A 21,122-nucleotide genomic window follows, 5' to 3' on the forward strand; every position below is an offset into this window, starting at 1 on the left:
ATCCCAAATTCCATCTTCTGAAGCAGTCCAAGAAAAGCTTCAGTACAGGAAATATTTTTGTTATATAGCTAAATAAAAAAATGAGCTCTAGGTGTTAAAAGTGAAATACTCTTTTGAGATATGGATTTGAGTCAAGGGAGCGGGAAGATTAGTACTTTGCTTCATGGGCATAACATGATATTTTTTGATGATGGAATTATAGACAGGATAACATGAAAAAAATGTTATAATTATCTTCCTGAAAACAATTGCACTAGCTATTTATTTTTACATGATAAGGGACTGACAACAATGTTCATCATACCTTTACTAAGCTGAGCAATAACAACTTTATCCCTGCAAAATGAATGATCTTGACAATATGTTTTCATTCAGTTTATACTTGCCCTTGAAATTTAGGATCTTATTTTGTTCCTCTACAGGTGAAGAAGCCTCTGAAAGCTTAATGAATCTGAGCCCCTTTGATATGAAAAATCTCCTTCATCATATTCTCAGTGGAAAAGAATTTGGAGTCGAAAGGAGCAGTAATATATGCACATATGCGCGTGTACACACACACACACACAAACACACACAATTCTTGTTTTCTTATTTTAAAAAACCCTCTTGTGTATTTAAACAGTTTTTTTGGCACCTTTCTTTCTTCTCCATCCTTAGTGCGTCCTCTTGATTCTTCTACATCCAGCCCTGCTATATCTATCCATGAAGTCGATCACACTGGAGCAACAAAGACAGAAAGAAGTGGCATTACAAGACTGAAGAGTGAGATGAAACAGGTAAACACATGTTTCCTCTTTGCTTAGCTTTAAGCAATAGTAATAGCATTTAGCCTTATATACTACTTCACAGTGCTTTACAGCCCTTTCTAAGCAGTTTACAGAGTCAATATATTGCCCCCAACAATCTCTGTCCTCATTTTAGCCATTTTGGAAGGATAGAAGACTGAGTTAACCTTAAGCCAATCAGGATCGAAACTTCAGGGCTTTGGACAGCATTAGCTTGCAATACTCATTCTAAACCACTGCACCACCACAGCTTTCTTTAAACACCTTAAGACAGAAAACGTACTTTATGGTGGTCACAACCCATCAGTAATTTTGACCTAAGAATTGCTTAATTTTTGCATATATCTTTCCTGGGCTTCCAGGATTGTATATTAGTTTTGGCATCCACCACCACCAACATTGTCATAGGTTTTTATTTATTATTTATTTATTATTATATTCCATTTTTATTATTTTTATAAATAACTCAAGGGGGTGAACATAGCTCATGCTTTTTCCTCTTCCTATTTCCTCCACCACAATAACCATGTGTACTGAGTTTGTCTGAGAGGTAGTGACTGGCCAAGAGTCACCCAGCCAGCTTTCAACAGTTTCCTGGTTTTTAGGCTGGTACCTTAACCACTAAACCAAATTTATTTACCCAAGGACTTGTGAAATGTGTGTAAAAAATTGAAGTAGTGACAGTGATGCTATTAGAATGCCACCGTTGATCACAGTCTCTTCAAACTGATGGGCTTTCTGGAGTAGTGCTTAATATTGCATTACCAACTGAAAAAGGGAAATTTAAAATTTATTAAATTTTAAAATGTATTTTTAAAAGGGAAAAATACTTCGTAAAAGAAGAGTGCTTATGATATATCTCTGAAATGATAGTAGTAACTTGCAGGTTGCACTCATTGTACTGCCCATATTCAGACTGATGCCATTATTAATATAACTATTGACAATGTTTTCCCCCTTTCTATAGAGACATAAGAGACTAAGTATTAATGAACAGGTAAAATGAACCATCATCTATCTATGCATAGAAAGCTGTTAAATTCCATGCTTTTCTGTGGCATCTCTCAGCTGCATTTGCAAATGCACACAATAAAATATCAAAATAAAAATTAATAATAAAATTACTAATTCATGTTTATGAGGGACATGTGTAATATGAAGCTTGCTCTGCTTATGTGAGCTGCACGCTGTTTTCAGAGTCACTAATTCAAGTCTGTTTTCTTGAATCTATAATATTTTTATAATTTGTTATTGTAGCATAACAGCATCATCTGGCTATAATAGCAATTTTCTCAGTGCCATTTCGTTACATTTAAACATGTAAAGGGTAAAGATGACTAGAAAGATGGATAAATTTAGGGCCAATTAACAAGCCAGGATTATCAAGAATTCCTGTTGTCTTTTCACTCTTTGAGAAGTAGGGATTCAGCCACCTGGAGCTCTTGGAGGCTATGTTTGCTACGTATTTTTAATACTTCTTTCCTGACTTCAGATTGATAGGGGAAATAAATACAACTTAACAACTTTTTTACACTGTTTAGACCCACTATCTCAATTATTAGTCATAACCCCAATCCTCCTCAAGGGAATAAAGAAAATTGTCTTTGGGGTTATCTTGCCCAATAGTATTATCTACACTGACTGGCAGATTTCGAACAAGGTCTACCCAATCTTACCCAGAGAACTTCAAGAATTGAATTTGACATTTCTTGGCATATTCTGCCTTTGAAGTAAAGGTAGTCCTCGACTTACAATCACAAGTTAGCCATAATTTCTGTTTATAAGTAACATAATAGTTAAGTGAGTTTTGCCCCATTTTACAACCTTTCCTGTCACAGTAGTCAAGTGAATTATTGCAGCTGTTACGTTAGTAACATAGTTGAATCTGGCTTCCCCATTTTTTCTTGTCAAAAAGTTGCAAAAGTGATCACATGCCAGAAAGTTGCAAAAGGTGATCACATGACCCCATGACTCTACAACCATCATAAGTATGAAAATATGCCAAGCAATCAGATTTTGATTACATGACCATGGGGATGCTGCTACAATCATAAGCGTGAAAAACAGTCATAAGTAACTTTTTCAGTGAAGTTATACCTTCAAACGGCCACTAAACAAATAGTTATAAGTAGAGGACATGTTTTCCTTCATCCAAGTCCAATGGTTTAGATATGATTTATCCCAGTCTAATCGTGATTTTTAGAATTGATTAGGAAGCAGTGCTACCTAGAATTATTTTTCCTATAACACTATTACTAGACGCTTAAGTAATGCTCTTTTTAAAACAAATTCTCAAAATATATGTGCCCAGGTTATATTCCACTTCTCTGCGAATAATTTTCCATTACAAGTCTTCCATTACAGGTATAATTGCATTACAGTATAAACTGATTAGAGCCATGATGGCGAACCTATGGCACGCGTGCCGCAGGTAGCACACAGAGCCATTCCCTAGGGCACGCAAGGCGTTGCTCTGTCAGCTCTAGTGTGCATGCGCGCGCTGGCCAACTGACTTTTGGCCTTTATTTTTGGCTATTTTCCCTCTTTCCTCCGGAGGGCGAAAAACAACCCAACACGCAAACCGGAAGTTCGGGAACGGACTTCCGATTTGCACATTGGGTCATTTTTTTTCTCCAGAGGCTTCAGGACTGGGTCTAGGACTAGAAAGGACAGTTAATATAAATCCAACGAAAGGAAAGAGGCATAAAAGACTTCCTCCCTCTCTCTGTCTCTCCCCCCCCCCTCTCCTCCCCCATCAATATAAGGCTTGGTGCTCCTTCACAGCCCACAGCTGGGGATCCCTGCAAAGCCAGGCAGGAAAGGAGAAGAAAAGAGGAGGGGGAACTCTCCAAGAGTGAGAAACGCCGAAACATCTGCAGCTGCTGTGGCTGCGAAACAGGACGTTCCTGTCTCTCTGCTCCCTGGCACGCTTGGCCGAGGTTCCCCAATCCCTCTCCATCTCTCTCTCTCTCTCTCTCTCTCTCTCTCTCTCTCTCTCTCTCTCTCTCTCTCTCTCTCTCTCTCTCTCTCTCTCTCTCTCCCTCCCTCCCTCCCTCCCTCCCTCCCTCCCTCCCTCTCTCTCTCTCTCTGCCCCCCCAAATGGCTCAGCGTGAACTGGGAGGAACCTTACAGAGGAAAAGGAGGAGATAGGAAAGTGGGGGGAGAAACAGAGGAGAAAGAGAGAGAGAGGGAGAAAGAGAAAAAGAGAAATGCAACAGAGAAGATACTGAGCCCTGACGGACTTGCTTTTAAGAAAAGGGCTTGGGGGCTTGGAGTTGATGGTTCAATAGATCCAAGGGTTAAATAAAATGGCAGAGAGAGTTGGGGAGGGGGAGGTAGAGAACGTCAATTCCCATGGAAAATGAGAAGCAGATTTCAAGAAAACGTTTCATCCCACAATAGGGCTGTGGGTCATGGAAAACAGGAAAACGTCCGGCTTTCCTTTCCGCTGGGTGATCTGCTACTTTTCCTCCTCTGTTTTTCCTGGCTTTGGGGAAAGATGTGAAAACCTATATAGTGAATATATCTTTTGCTATAAATTTCTGCAAACTTTAGTTTTTAAAGAATAAATAGAGTGCTGCTTTCATCCTTCACCATGGAATGCTCCAAAATCCCAAAACTAGATTTTTGAGGATGGAATGCATACTTACCTATTCACAGCCCTTCTAAGGCCAAAACAGACTGTATGAGACAATTGCTGCCTTTGCCAGAATGATATAGAAAAGGTGCAACACTTGCATTGTGATCCTGCTTTCATCTGTTTGACCCTTCCATTTCACACATTGCTTTGTGGCAAATTGGTGGTTTGTAATATATTTGTGTCCTGGCCTTTTTCCAAAAATTTAGAAATAGCATTTTAGATTTGCAGTCAACTTGTATGGTAGTTCGATAAAGCTTAATAACTTCCCAGTACTACGGTTTGGTTTCATAGACCTTCTCAAATCCCTCTCAAGGAATCTAGTCTTTTCATTCTGCATTTAGCAATGAGTAGCTCAGAAAGGGGAACATGCAAAACTAGAGTTAAAATATGGGGGAAATGAACTATCTAGACCCCTTCCAGTCTGGCTTCAGGCCCGGTTACAGCACAGAAACCGCTTTGGTCGCATTGATGGATGATCTTTGGAGAGCCAGAGATGAAGGACATCCCTCCATCCTGGTCCTCCTTGACCTCTCAGCGGCTTTCGATACCATCGACCATGGTATCCTTCTGCGACGACTGCGGGAGGTGGGAGTGGGAGGCACCGTGCTACGGTGGTTCTCCTCCTACCTCTCGGACAGGTCGCAGTCGGTGTTAGTGGGAGGGCAGAGATCGTCCCCAAGGCCCCTAAATTATGGGGTGCCGCAGGGTTCGGTCTTATCCCCCCTGCTATTTAACATCTACATGAAACCGCTGGGAGAGATCATCCGCAGGCACGGGATTAGATACCATCAATATGCGGACGATACTCAATTGTATCTGTCCGCCCCGTGCCAAATCAATGAAGCGGTTGACGTGATGGGCCGGGGTCTTGAGGCCGTTATGGACTGGATGAGGATTAACAAGCTTGTGCTCAACCCGGAAAAGACCGAGTGGCTGTTGTGTTTCCCTCCTAAAGATTTGGCCAACATTCCAACACTCAGGCTGGGGGGTCAAATTTTACACCCCTCAGAGAGGGTTCGCAATCTGGGAGTCCTCCTGGATCCACAGCTGTCATTCGACCACCATTTAGCGGCTGTGACCAGGGGGGCATTCGCCCAGGTACGCCTGGTGCGCCAGTTGCGATCCTACCTGAACCGGGAGGCACTCACAACAGTCACTCGGGCCCTTGTGATCTCTAGGCTGGAATACTGCAATGTGCTCTACATGGGGCTGCCCTTGAGGAGCATCCGGCGACTTCAGTTAGTGCAGAACGCGGCCGCGCGAGTGATCGCGGGTGCACCTCGATTCACCCGCATAACACCTATCCTCCGCGAGCTGCGCTGGCTACCTGTCGATCTCCGGATGCGCTTCAAGGTGCTTTTACTCACCCATAAAGCCCTACATGGCAGTGGATCTGGATACTTGAGAGACCGCCTTCTGCCGATTACCTCCCTACGACCTATAAGATCGCATAGACTGGGCCTCCTCCGCATTCCATCGGCCAGCCAGTGTCGGCTGGCAACTACAAGGAGGAGGGCCTTTTCAGCAGTCGCCCCGACCCTTTGGAACGAGCTCCCCGTGGAGATTCGTACCCTCTCCACCGTCCAAGCCTTCCGCACAGCCTTGAAGAACTGGCTCGCCCGTCAGGCCTGGGGATAAGGACCGTTACCCCGCCCGAATATTGAATGTATGGTGTTGATTTTATTATATGTTGTCGTCTTAATGTTGTGTTCCCCCTCCCTTGGTTTTCTGTGAGCCGCCCTGAGTCCCCTCAGGGAAAAGGGCGGCCTACAAATATTAATAAAACCATAAACCATAAAACCATAATTCCTCTCTGTGGTTCTGTGAATTCAAATTCCATGAAAAAGATGCACCAAATGGGTATTTGCAGAGAAAGAGAGAAAGCAGAAATGATTTACTCTTTTATACCATTGCACTCCTGGAAGATTCATAGGATTTATGACATGGATAAAACACATGCATATATGAATAATTTTATTTAACCCTTGCATTTTTAGCAAAGTGATTCATTAACTTCAATTTTTGCAATAACCTGGTCTTTGACGTTGCATTTGCATGCATCTTCGTGGTATATAGTATAGGCCAAGATTTTGATCTTCATTGCATATTTGCTCCAGATTTTAAAGCTTGTGGATTTTATTTATTATTTGGTATATCAATATTCTCAGTAACAGTATTGGACACAAAATCCAGAAGTGTCAAACAGAATATAATATATTTTCATTCAGGCACAATGAAAATATTCAGTTTTCTCTAATACTACTGAAAGTACAATAATGTAACCACCTAGCAGACATTAGCAAAGGGAAAAAGGAATGTTTTGAGATTTACCCTTTTTAATACATACATATTTTATCCATGTTTTGTTGATTTTACTTACTGACTATTTTTATATGTTTTGTATTTCTGTTTTATAGTTCTTCTATGGGGGCCATTCCACATCCAGCAGCATGCACTCATCCAGGTCCATGGTAATTCATCATTCAGAAATTTAAAATCTCTCTTTTCCCTTACTGTGGATAGGCATATAGTTAAGATCAACTGGCCTTAATTTACTTTACAGTAAAAATCATGACAAATTATTAATTAAAAATTAAACTTTTATGATGTATTATATACATCATGTGATTGGAATTATACGTTCAAAACACAGGGCATGTACATTTTCCACAAACAAAAACTAGAAAAGGGACAAAATTATATAAAGTAACTGTTTAAACTCCCTATTAATTTGCAAGTTTTCTTTAATTAGTAATATTGGTTGTAATGCTATCATTACAATCTTAAAATAAATAATCTAGATTTATTTTATTAAAATGATTGTGAACTCATAATTTGCCACTTGAACTATGCTTATAAAATTAAACACTAGAAAATAAATTTCCATTAATTTAAAAAATATTTTCAAATGATGAGCAAAGATAAATTGACATAATCTCTGTCCACATACAAAGATGCAATTATTTAAATACTAAAATCAAATAATTAGAAACTATTATAATACCCAACGCTATGAGCAGGGGGGGTCACAGGTCTTAAGCCAAAATATGCATATAATCCATCCCATTTTAGATATGATTTAATTCAACCATCATTACATTTCATAATGCCAAATTGCATAATGGTAAATTCAGCGTGAATGGTCAATCTGGGTCAATCTAAAATTCTACTGATATGGAAGAAGACACTTTATTTTTCTTTCCCAATTTCTTCCTTTCCATCAGAAAATATGTTTTATTGGAACAGGCTTTCACATAGGTAGAAATATTGATTTCCAATTATTTATTAGTAGAATAATTTTAGCAATATAGGTACAAATAAAAATAAAACTTAGGGCTATAATTGCTTCAATGCTGACACTTCCACTGAACCATAAAGTGACTCAGTGTCAGACTGGGCCCGTAGAAAAGAACGACCTTTGACTCCATATGTTTTAGAGAAAAGGTTCGTTTACTAGAGATGCTGAGTGCAGCATGGATAAGACAAGCTCTGAGGAAAAGCAGTGTGAAAATCATACATTGAAAGCAATTGCAAGTGCCCCAAACCCTCCCCCTTGGGAGAGCTGTCCAACCAGGTCTCATTCCAATGTTTTGGGAATCTGGTGCCTCAGATGCCAATGTAAATGCCTTTCCCAGGACTGGCATCCTTGAAACTCAGCAGATGGCTCGGTGTGGCACCTTTGGTTCCTATTAGTATCCTTACTCCCCAATTTCTCACAGCATTCTTGGACACCCCACACACACTTCCCCTCTCTTCCCTCTTAGTTAGGGTAGTTATACTAGCAAGCTTCAAAGAAAAGGAAGATGAGCAGCTAACATTCCCCCCTCCCCTTTGCAAGGCATTAGCCTGAAAAGAAAATAAAATTGAAGTATTCATACAAGGTCCAACATTTTAGGTTTTGAGGGATATTTCTTGTGGAAAGCACAAGGGAGTTTGTCAGTTCGAACGTAGTGTCTGTCAACCCATTCAAACTGGGAAGCAGGAAAATGTTTCCATGCAATCAAATATTGGATCCTGCCCTTGTGTTTTTGAGAGATCAAAATTTCTTTCACCTCAAAATGTTGTTCCCCTTCTATGAAAATAGGAAAGGGTGATGTGGGAGGAGGTGGCTAAAGGGAGGGGGTTACTTCTGGTTTTAGCAGGCTACAATGAAATATGCGGTGAATTCTTTTCAGATTTTTGGGCAATTCCAATTTTATCATGACTGAGTTGATGATTTTGTTAATTTGGAACGGACCACTGTACTTAGGGCCCAGTTTTTTGGATTGTTCGGTGCACTGTATGTACTTTGTGGAGAGGTATACTTTGTCTCCAACTTCCAAATTCTTTTGGTTTGCCATTTGTAAGCTTCTCGTGCTTCCTCAAGTGCTTTGTGCACTACTGGCCATGTATTTTGTAGTTGTTGTATCCATTCTTGTAATGAGGGGTTCCGGGTTTGTCCAAAGATAGTTCTAGAATTGCTGCAAAGTCCTGACCTGAAGCTACTTTGAAGGAGATAAACCTGCTGCTGCTATGCACTGAATTAGTATATGCCACTTCTGCAAACGGTAAAAGATCAGTCCAGTTATCTTGTTGATAATTAATATAGCATCTGAAGTACAGTTCCAGTACTGAATCGGCCTGTTTGCACCCCCTATTCATTTGGGGTGGTGGGAGGAACTTAAGCCTTGGGCAGTCCCCATGAGTTTCAAAAATCAGTAACCATTGAAATTATGAAGTTACCAGCTTCATAATAGTGGAACTCTCAGCAGTTCCACTATAAACTTCTTAGAGGTCTCTTCCCAAGGGACATGGGGATTTGCCACTGGTTGCAGTAGTCCCATGGCTTTCCCTGGTTGTCTTTTGGCTTATGCACATAGTTTTCAATGTCTTTTTTGAGAGACGGTCACCAGAATTGTTGATTTTCCAGGCTGTCCACTTCCATTCTGTGTCTCTTAATTTTTTTGGAGGTGCAGGCATAGGGCTAAAGGGTTACTTGGGGGTTTTCTTGCAGCAGTTCAGGCCTTGTGTTGGGCAAGTGGGTCTTCGAATCAATTGTGCAAGACCCATAATGAATTGGTCAAAGCTTCGGAGCTCTGGTGCATTGTCATTGTGGAGGGAGACTATCCACTCTGAAGCCTTCCAGGGACATGTCACGCACCAGACCCAGGGTGCTTCAGTGACCAGGTCGACTGGTACTCCTGCATATAATTTTACACCTCCGCAAGGAAAAACCTCAATTGTTTTGGGTCTCCTGCGCATATCAATCCCAGGGCAAAAGATGTCTTCATCCCTTGGCTCCGTGACTTCCATCCTCCTCTAGGCCACTTTTATGGATTGTCATTTCTTTGCTTAGTCCCTACTGGTCTCCGGATTGACTGCTACAGCAGAGCTTGTCTACTTTCAGACTGGCCCTAACTACTCCCTGGGAAAGTGCAACCATTGATTCCATATGTTTTCAAGAAAAGGTACTTTTACTAGAGATGCTGAGTGCAGCATTGATGAGACAAGTTTTGAGGAAAAACTGTACGAAAATCGTACATTGAAGCAATCCCCCTGGGAGAGCAGTCCAATCAGGTCTCGTTCTGATGTTTTGGGAACTCAATGCCTCAGGCACCAGTATTTCATTTTTCCATCTTTCCTTTCCCAAGATGGGCATCGTTGAAGCTCGACAGATGGCTCTGTTTGGTATTTCTGGTTCCTGTTAGTGTCCCCAATTTCCTTCAGCATTCTTTGACATCTCCAGCACACTTCCCCTCCCTGATGCCCCCTCCTCCCTGGTTATGGCAGTTGCTAGTGAACTTCAAAGAAAGCGAAGATGAGCAGCTGACAGCTGAATAGCTTTTTCAATGTACATAGTCTTCAACAAACTTGCTTTGCTCAACGACTACAATCCCAGGACTACCAGTTTTGGTCATTAAGCAGTTGCACAAGATGTTGAGCAGAGTGCAGGGGTGCCTCATGGGATGGAAGAGGCCCTGGGAGACTTGATGCAGGCTACAAGCCCACCAACATATGGAAACCTGCCACAGTCCTGGACCAAGTCCTTATCCCGCCCTGCCTGGGGAGCAGATCCCTGGGGAGCTGAAATCCTTGGACAAGCAGCTCTTTGAGCTAGTTCCCAGACACAGGAGGGAGTCTTTTCATCAGGTGGCAGCAACTTGTCACATTCTCTGCTGATTTCCCTATTGACTTTCTGGGGAAGACAGCAGAGAAGATGCAAATGGCGATCGTGTGACCATGGGGCACTTGGCAATCAGTCGTAAGTATGAACAGATTGCCTAGCACTTAGAGCACTATTATGTGAGTGGCGAGAGGATTAGTGTGATGTTTTCCAAAGGTTGTAAAGCATTCTTTCTGAGATGCTATTATTTCCAAACACTGTTAAGCGAATGGTTGTATGTCAAGGACTATTTGTATATGACAGCATATGTCATTCAAATGACTTTAGTGAGTTGGAGATGGATTTGTTTCCTTCTCCTCTGATCTAGCTTTAAATAGAATTAACATAGATCAGTAATTCAGTTCTCAAGGCATAACGCTATACATGAGAATAAATCAGCAAAGTATGAGGTCTTTTATAGGATGTCTTTATATTTTTGAGAAAATACACGGAGATGAGATAGTTGCAACATGACATCTTCAGATTATTCATTGGTCCATCTAGTCCAGTGTAATGCATTGATTGGCAGCATTTCTCCAGGATCCGAGGCAAGAGTTTTCAACTACTACTACAGTTGCCAGATTATACAGTACTTGCTTTCATAATCCTTTTAATTCCTCCTAAACGATATGGTTAACATACATGTTCTGACATTTTGTATATTGTAGTAAACCTATCAAGAAGTTTACTTTATGGTTGGCAATTTAACACCAGATGGTATGATCCATATACCCAGGTACTATGATAACAGTCACAGTATGGGATAGTATAAAATTGGTCATTAGACTTTGATCTTGAGCCATTGGATTTTCTCAACTCACTATACCCTCAAACCTTTAAGGTTAACATCTGTGAGAATGTTAATCATTTACTGTATGTCATCTTAAATTCCTGGAGGAAAAGTGGACTGGATATTAAACAAAATAAAGATTTTATTTTCCTTTTCAGAATATGATAAAAGTTGGCTAAGTGGTTATTCTGCCTGGAAGTAAATTTAATAGTTTTACGTTCTTAAAACTATGGTTTTTATATATGAACATCCATATATTTAATAGTTGTATAAGAACATTTTAGTATATGAACTTTTTCCAAAGTGCCTTTTCCTACAACCTCTAAATATTCAGGAATTCTGTCTCATCATAATATTTATTTTCACTGGCAATGTTTAAGATTATTTAACAAGATTGAATTAAGGATTTTACTGTATCTAGAATAGTGTTTCATCAATTGAAATTATTCTTTTGTACTTATTTCAGTCGCATTTTAAATATTTAACAAATTATCATTATATATTATAGAAACATAACTGAAACTGATCAACCTATTTTAATCCTAATTTTACTCTAATCTTCTCCAACCCAGTGCCATCAAGATGTATTGGATTACCACTCCCATCATCCTCTATCCCAGCACAGCCAATGACTATAATCTCTGCTAATAATGAAGATTGCAGTCCAAAACATTTAGAGGGCACTGAAGTGAAGAATTTTTAAGTAAAGCAAACTACTCTTCTATCAGCTCCAGGAGGAGTGTTAATGATAGTTTATAATTAGTTTGACACAACTACCAAAAATGCTTCTTTTGTTTCTTCCTGAAGCATGGATGGCATCTTGAAGAAAATCTAGAAAAATATGCTTTCAAATGGGGCTGCACTAAAAGGTTCTTAGCTGAAATTTGAGATATAATGCACATTCTAACAATGTAAACCAGACTTCTTTTTTCTTTTCTGCCATTACAAATTCTGTGAAACATTTTGAAAAATATTATTGATTTATATTGCTGCTGTTCCTCAGTGAACTGGCTGGGGAATTCTGGGAATTGAAGTTCACACTTCTTAAAATTGCTGAGGCTGGGAAACACAAATGAGACAAGTTATTTAAAAAGTATGATATTCATGTACTGTGTTTCCTTGAAAACAAGACCCTGTCTTATATTTTTTTTCCACCAAAAAAGGCATTGGCCTTATTTCGGGAGGGACATCTTCCACTGACTCATCTCACTTGCGCATGTTGCCCCCGGCCTCTTTTTCACTATCAGAGGCCTTCAGGAACTTCTTCATCCAGCAAGGCTTTCCTGAAGGGCTCTGTAATCAATAACAGAGTTCAAAATCGATCTGGAGCTCTGTTATCGACTACAGGGGCCTTCAGGAAAGCCTTGCCAGCTGCAGCAAAACATATGGGCTGAGGTGTGCAAGGCCTGGCTGCAACTATCCAAAGGTAAGTAGTAGAGCAGCTCCATCCCCATCCCCACCCTAGCTTAATTTTTACCTGTGCATCCTGGAATAGGCGGGGTCACTTATTTTTGGGGTAGGGTTTATATTGCGTGCAGGTGTAAAAATCAAGCTAGCACTTACTTTCTGAGTAGGTTGTATTTTCAGGGCAACACAGTCGTGGCTTACAAGCACATTAAATTATATCAAAATAACCAAAATATCTTTAGAATCCCCAAACATGTCAAACTTTTGAGCATCCCTAATGTTTGGAAATGGAAAATTGAAAAATGTTGACATGTCCTAATTAAGCAAGGCTAACTGACATCCTTAGAAATTGTAGTTTAAATGTCTACAGCAGGCCAGAGTTCTGCATAAAATGCCTGAAGAGATTTAGTTTAGCATGCATAATACAAAAAATATAAATAGCAGTAGACTTATATACCGCTTCATAGGCCTTTCAGGCCTCTCTAAGCGGTTTACAGAGAGTCAGCATATTGCCCCCAACAATCTGGGTCCTCATTTTACCCACCTCGGAAGGATGGAAGGCTGAGTCAACCCTGAGCCGGTGAGATTTGAACCGCTGACCTGCTGATCTAGCAGTAGCCTGCAGTGCTGCATTTAACCACTGCGCCACCTTGGCTCATTTATAATCAATGTTTTATTTAAGTGAATGAATGTAATATTTTGTAAATAATATGATGACATATGTTTATCATGATACAATTGTTTCATTATTGGAAGCTCATCAAACTTAACTTAGGAATGACTGCTGAGGTCTAAATTACTTCACAGAAGAATACATCCCCTGATTCAGTAAAAGGGTAGAGAAAAGGGGAGATTATAGAAACTATATTTGATTTTTCATCCAGTATGGGCCTAGAACAGCTCTGGGCATTTTATGGCCCTTGGGCCACATCCACCCCTTTGACTATTCCTGTCCAGTGGGAGGTCAATTGGAAATCAGAAACCAGACATAAATAAGCATGCTACAGGGGGTGAGAGAAGAAGCCAAGACTCTGTGCAGTAGCTGTGCACTCCTTCAGTCAGCTGGCGGTCTCAGGAGGGTGAGGAGAGAAAGTGCTTTTCTGCGCCTGCAAAGTGCTCATCTCTATCCTGGAGAAGCCTGTGGAGGCAGTATTGTTCATTAATTGAGGGGACTCAGGCTCGGCCACCCACAGCCACCTCGGTTGAAGTGTGGCCTTGGGCAAGTTGGGGGACCACAATTAGGACATATTGGTTTGGCCTTTCACAACAGTCCCAGTTCCTCTTATGATTCTTTGGGGAAATTAATTGCCCACCCCTGACCTAACAGTTAAGGTGTTGAACTTACAGACTTTATGGGTCTTTTCTTAGGCACAGAAACTGACTAGGTGACTTTTTGCCCAACCTACCTCACATTGCTCTGGGGAAAATAGTTGAAGGGAGCATGATATATGCTGTCTTGAATTGAACAAAGTAAAAGCAGGATATAAATCCAATAAATACATAAATAAGCCTCAGCCTTTTATTATCCTTGGTCAGGGCAGACAGTTTATCCTACCCATACAAAGCAATAGATGGCTGAATAGGACAATAATAAAAATGGTTTATGGAAAAAAAGCATTTAAATAATTAGTTGATTCTTCATTTTTGTGCTGGCTGTCCAATTTGATAAATGCATGATATTATATGGGGTAACAGATGGACCTTTGGTATTAAATGGGGTAATGGATGGCCCTTTGAAAAACAACAAAATAGATGTTTTGTTCTTAAATGTCACATCCCCATAAGTAATTAATTTAAAGTATATGAGCTGTTTAAATACTTTAAATAAAACATAGCTTAATTTTGCTAATTTATATGTAGTTAATAAAGCTGTGTTAGCTATGAAATGTTTCAGAGGAACTTTTTCCTTACATGAGCAAAACATCAGCCACATTGGTTTTCAGGTTTCTGAGTGAGACGGGAGGGGGGGAGTAGTTATGGTGGTTTTAATGAAATGTCCATGACTTTTCATCTAACCAGCGGACTCATTAGATAACTTGATGTTACATCTACACTACGGACTTAGCTCCTCATTCAACATTGCTGACAAAATGTGCAAGCAATTTTTGACGGATTTTAAAAAAGAAAGGCATATGAAAAGAAAGATTGCATTAATGAGAAAATAGGTTGGGCATGCACTGAAGACACGAAGACAGGAATGATTTTTACAAGCATGCATTCTTCTTTGGGGCATCAGAGTGGTGTTTCTGAGAAATTGGTGTTTATGTTGCCTTACGGGATTAATTTTGTCTTTTCTACAGAGATGCAGTAGCCCATCTTCTCCTACTAGTACATCATCCCTAACAGGGTCAGTTGGACACTCTATTAGCTGGGGTGATCGGCAAGGGCAGTGGCTTCGCAGGAGACGGCTTGATGGTGCCATTAATAGAGTCCCTGTGGGTTTCTATCAGAAAGTGTGGAAGATCCTTCAGAAGGTAATTGGAAATACCAATGCTTGATAATATTGCCATGTGGGTTTAATGTGCATTGTTACATTTGGAATCTAGCTACTTTAAACCTTTAAGCAGTCAGTGAATTCACACCTTTGGCTAAGCTTACTGAAATATTTTGAATTGTGTTTTTCAAATAATTATGAATAAAATAAGGACACTTGACCCTTTATTTTAAAATTCAACTTTCAATATTATATACTTCCTGAAAATATTTTCAGAATATTTTTCTGCTTTTGGGTCTTTTAAAAAAAATATGGTACATCCTCCTGTGAACTAGATAGAACTCATTCAAGCCAAGCATTTGTAGGTATATTAAATAACAATTTTAAACACCAGAATTACTTTGGTCCCTAGCACTCTTGATTATTCAAAAATGTAAATTAATGTTAAATGTAAAAAGTTAAAAGAGTTATTTTTTTTTCAATAAATGGAGGAGTGGTGAAATACACCTCAGCATAATGGAGAACCACTTGACATATGAAATTGTGAAGGGTTGACACAAGCTTTATGTTTTTTCACTATTGTCAGCCTGTTTGCAAATGGCAGATGTCTTAATGAGAACTTAGTGAAACAAATGAAATGGTATGTATTCATTTGTTTGACATTCAAACTTCTCAGAGTAAAATTGCATATTTAGCAGAATTAACTGAAAATACATCTTTTTAATTCTGATTATCCTTTCTATTCTAAAATATTTGGTGCTTGCTAATCTTTTATAAACAACAATTCTACTAAGATAATCATTATGTTATTATTCATGCAAAAATATCCACTTCTTAATACTCTTAGTGCCATAAAGAACACGTAAAATTTGTTTTATAGACAAAATATGAGAGAAAGAGAGAGGGGGGAGGGGAGAGAGAGAGTCAGGTTTCTGTTCCATAAATGATGCTTTTCATTAAGAATTCCAGAATCACTGCATTAGTTACATCATAGTAGCACTTAGCTAAATTTCATTGACTCTCTTCCCCTTCCCAAAAGAATCCAATCTCACTAGCACTTGGATTACAGATCACTAAAAGCCCCAAAGGCTGAAGGCTAAGCTAAGAAATCCAAGATTCCAGAAGAATTCATGGCAAACCTCTTTTCTAAAAAAAACCTGAATTGAGATACCCATGTAATTACCTTCTAGTTTGGTATGAAAATGTTTTCTTTGAAAGTTATACTAAATCAGTGTTAAATTTATTGGTCACATTAAATAATACTAGAAAGAACTTAAACCAACCTCCATCTTAAATTCCTAGTATATTAATGTATATACTAGTTTGTTTTATTGTTTTTATAGTAAAACAATGTTGTTTTTCTAGTGTCATGGACTGTCTATTGATGGGTATGTCCTTCCATCTTCAACCACAAGGGAGGTAAGATAAACTGTTTCATTTTATCATTGAGACAATGTGGTATATGGAAATCTAGTATAGCATGAGGTAAAATGAGATAATGTCAAATAGTATTGGTGCTTGCAGTTAATAGCAGTGGTTTTCTAATATTGAAAAGTGTATATCTCTGAATCCTACTCAGTCCATTATTTACCTATTTTGGATTAGGATGGCAAGTGAAAAAAATAATTGGTTCCAAGCACATTGAATGCTAACAACTGTCTCTTGATATAATAGCATGGTAATTTTTTAAGATTAACACTCAATATACCTAAAGAACCACATTTCTTTTTTTGAATTACTGTATTCAGCTGATCGTTGAGGAGAAACTAATTTGTGAATAAATAAATTAAAACTTAGAATCCAACCCTAGGCATATTAATTTAGATAGACTTATTCCCACACAGTTGCTATCAGCTGGATCTCCAGCATGGGGTTCGACTTTGTTTCATGCTTGTTATCAGCTGCCATAGTAACAAGGAGGAGAGGCATGATATTTGGATTGGGGAAGTGAGCTGGTGAGGTAAAATCCCATGTGAACTGAAAGGGACGTTTGCTCTCAAGAATTATTGCGCTGCTGAGTGCAGTTGCTTACACCCTGTCAAGGCTGTCCTAGGACTCCAGATGGGTGAAATACTGAAGATGAACTTCACACAAAATCATACTGGACGTTGATTGGACCCTCAGCGCTAGACTCTGGGGAGAGGGATTTGGGGGAACTTTCTGTAACTTTTGCACATTTTGAATCAGATCTTGCCTTGCTTTCACTGCTATCATTTCAAACTCACTAAAAGTACCTCTTTATCTCAATGGAGTTGGGGGTTTTCTTTCTTGGGTTTTGAACAGAGGCAGGCCTGACGGTTGCAGTAATTGTTACGCATAGTTATGAAGCAAATTTCTTTTTCTTAAGGTTATGCTATAAAACTAAAATCTATTAACATTTTATTTTATTTAGTAAGATATAAAAAACTTGCAGTGTATTTCATCCATAATAATTTGGCATTTCCTATTTTTACTACTGCTGTGTTTTCTGCTTTTGAAAAAAAATGGGTTTCCTTCCTTTGCCTGCTACTTCCTGAGGAGAAGAAAAAAAGAGGTAGGGGGAGAATCCATTGCTAGCTGTATGCTTTGAGCAGCTCAGTTCTTGCCAAGGGTTCTTAATTATGGCTTCAACACAAATGCTAATTTTAGCGATGAAATTTATTTGTCCAGAGTTTGGCAACAAAAATGGAAAGCTGGTTGTTGTTTAGGATCATAGAAGGAGTTTTAATACTAGTAAAATACAAACCATTATAACACCAAGGGTAAGGAAAAAATATAGCAGTGAGGAAGAACCAGTAGTATTCATTTAGAATCAATTCAGAATTAACAATCCTTAAGCTTATGTGGAAACATTCTTCCTCTAATCATTTTTAGAAGATAAAGTCTGTTATCCTGAATCACTTTCCTTAGTGTCAGAAAAATAAGTATCCTTCCATTTATATTAGATTATCTACTTTGCCAAGTCCTAGGCTCAGTAGAGCCAGAGTTCTACATAAAATATAAATTCTGAATGTTAGGAATATAGTTTACTATCTTATATCTTTAAATATTATAATTATTGCCAATATGAGAGAAAAAACTCTCAAATTTCTCACAATGCTAGCAAAAAAGAAGAAGAAAAAAAAAGAAATCTGGTCCACTTCTTTTAAAAAATATTTTTGAAGTGCCAAGAATTTCTAGATTAATATTATATCTGGGCATATCACTTCTACCTTGTGAGCAATAGACAGGACTCTGCTGAAGAAATGTCCAAGTGCAATGTCACTGTTTACATTTTAAATGGTTTCTATTTTTTTCTTCTGTAACTTCATTTTAACTTTTTTTTTAAAGGACTGAGCGGCTCCTTGCTAGGGTTATATGTGTCTATCCTTCACCCACAGATGTCTGTTGCCTGTTTCCCAAACAGAGTAGCAATGTACACAAGATACACTCCATGCTTCTTTTTCCCCAACCAATCACACTTTTAAATGGAGCAGGAATCCATCAAGCAGCAAAAGTATTTTCCAACCATTATCTACCAGGGTGCTAGTTTATTTGTACACTTGCAGAAAAATTACTAAAAATAGTGATGTGCTTTGGCATCTCTCCTATCTTGGCAATATAATTGTATGTTGATAAATTAGGGAAGATTTGAAAATTCTGGAATCAATTTAACAGAACTTGGCAGAATTCAATTTTGTTCTATAATATAAATAAAATCTAATAAGCCTAAATGATTCCATGTGACATTTTGACATTTTTCTGACGCAAATTAGATTGCTTGGGTTTGGTTGCAGGAAACCTATATATAGCACTCACACCACCTAAACTAAGTGAAAGCTGCTAGAATGAAAGTTGCAACTGTATACAAATCTGTGCTTTATAAATGCCAAAATTTCCCAGGTTTCTTCTAAAAAAAGATAGTGTTTGTATCTCTTTCTGTTCATGTGCAGTCCTATTTAACATGAAAAGCACCTTATACTATATATCCTTAGACTTTGCTATCAGTGGAATATGTGCTTAGGGCCGTGATGGTGAACCTATGGCACGCATGCCAGGGGTGGCATGCAGCGCCCTCTCTGTGGGCATGTGAACCATCACCCCAGCTCTGTGCATGCATACACACCTCCCAGCGGCCAGCTGGTTTTTTTTTTTATTAAAGAGTTTTAATAGATTTTACAAATATTTCCCCTTCCCTTCCTCCACCCCAACCCCGCACTCCCTCCAACCCTCCCCCCCAACCTCCCAGAGCAAAATACAGGGTATAAACATTTAACAATCATACACTAACATAAACTAACTAACTTTAGCATCGTACCTTCACTTCTACTTTAACTCTCCTTTTATTAAGCTAACTTTAAGTAAATTGTAATATTCCTTGTTCATTCATAAGCTAACTGAAATTTCTTAGTCCGATATTTATTTTGAATATAATCAGTCCATCTTCTCCATTCCAACTTGTATTTCTCATCTGAATGGTCCTTCAAGTATGCTGATATTTTGGCCATCTCTGCTAAGTTTATTACTTTTAACGTCCATTCTTGAGTAGTGGGCAATTCTTCCTTCTTCCAGTACTGCGCCATCAACAATCTTGCTGCCGTTGTTAAGTTAAAAACCAAGTTAGTCTCTATAACTGTACAGTCTGTAATTATACCTAACAAGAATAACTGTGGAGTGCAGCCAGCTGGTCTTCAGGTCTCTGCTGCGCAGGAGGGGGGTGCATGCAGCAGGAGTGGATTTCAACATCTTTTAGTACAGGTTCTGTGGGCATTGCTAGGTGGGGAGCATATGACTGAGTGGGTGTAGCCAACCTGATGTCACTCCGCCATATACCCACCCACTCCTCCTAGTCACGCCCACACAACCGGCGAAAAATTCTGTTTTGCCAGCTGGGAGGCTGGCAAAGAAGCCTCGCTTTCCCTGCCGCAGTGGCTCTCAGAGGAAAGAGGCAGGAATGCTGGCCCGGGACTCGCTTCCCTTACCGCTTATCACCCATTCCCGGCTGCCCGCCCACTCACTCTCTGCTTTCCCACCTGGCTGCCCAGCTAACCAGGCAGGGCCCAGGTTGCAGCCAGTGGGGTGGGGGCACGCATGGGGCAAAATGGGAGGGGCCCCGCCAGCAGAGGCTCCTTTGGATGACAAGGGAAGGGCACGGGCGGGGGAGGCTGGCCATCTCCCAAGCCAGCTCTCAGAGGAAGGAGGCAGGGATGCTGGTCCAGGCTCACTTCCCTTACCACTCACCATTGCTGCCCATGCCATGCTGGACGGAGCGTTGGAGGCCAGGCCAATCCCAGCCTCCCACCTCCCATTTCGCCCTGCACATGTCCCCTCCCCATGGCTGCAACCCAGGCTCTGCCTGGTCAGCTGAGCATCCAGTTGGAAATGTGGCGGGCGGTTGGCCAGGACCAGCCTGGCCTCCAACACTCCATTTCCGTGGAGGGTGAGGGAAGGGCACGGCAGCGGGTGGCCAGGACCGGCCTGGCTTCCAGTGCTCTGTCCAGCATGGACGGCAGCAGTGAGCACTAAGGGAAGCGAGCCCCGGACCGGCATCCCTACCTCTTCTATTTTGCCCTGCATGCGCCCTCTCCCTACGCTGCAATCCACTACACTGCAATCCAGGTTCTGCTGGGCGGTAATGGATGGGAAAGCGGCCAGGTGGCCAGGACCTGCCTTTCCTCCAATGTTCTGTCCAGCAGGGGTGGAGAGGGAAGGGCAGAGCGGCGTGGGAGGCTGGCCATCCCCAAGCCGGCTCTCGGAGGAAAGAGCCAGGGATGTTGGCCCAGGGCTCGCTTCCCTTATTGCTCACCACTATTGCCCCTGCCGGTCCTGCCCGCCCGCTCACCACTTTCCTGACCAGGCGGGGCCTGAGTTGCAGCTGGCGGGATGGGGGGGACTAGGCTAGCACAAATGCTGCTTACCTTTGTGTAGGCAGGAGGAAGCAGTTTTGTGAATCCACATGGCAAAGG

At 40.3% G+C, this 21,122-nt stretch overlaps 1 protein-coding gene across 6 annotated transcripts in view; it reads left to right on the forward strand.

The window, feature by feature from the left end:
* Positions 1–21,122, forward strand: part of PHKA2 (phosphorylase kinase regulatory subunit alpha 2) — a 117,444-nt gene that overhangs the window by 89,548 nt on the left and 6,774 nt on the right. For 4 of the 6 annotated variants that reach the window (XM_032226969.1, XM_032226965.1, XM_032226971.1 and 1 more), the window contains 6 exons: positions 423–524; positions 658–776; positions 1,753–1,782; positions 6,843–6,896; positions 15,065–15,238; positions 16,564–16,617. In XM_032226969.1, the coding sequence (XP_032082860.1) occupies positions 423–524; positions 658–776; positions 1,753–1,782; positions 6,843–6,896; positions 15,065–15,238; positions 16,564–16,617 (533 nt within the window). The remainder of the gene's footprint in view (positions 1–422; positions 525–657; positions 777–1,752; positions 1,783–6,842; positions 6,897–15,064; positions 15,239–16,563; positions 16,618–21,122) is intronic. The other 2 variants (XM_032226967.1, XM_032226968.1) reach the window with 2 other exon arrangements.

The sequence above is a fragment of the Thamnophis elegans genome, chromosome 11 (genome assembly GCF_009769535.1).
Source record: "Thamnophis elegans isolate rThaEle1 chromosome 11, rThaEle1.pri, whole genome shotgun sequence".
Taxonomy (NCBI): domain Eukaryota; kingdom Metazoa; phylum Chordata; class Lepidosauria; order Squamata; family Colubridae; genus Thamnophis; species Thamnophis elegans.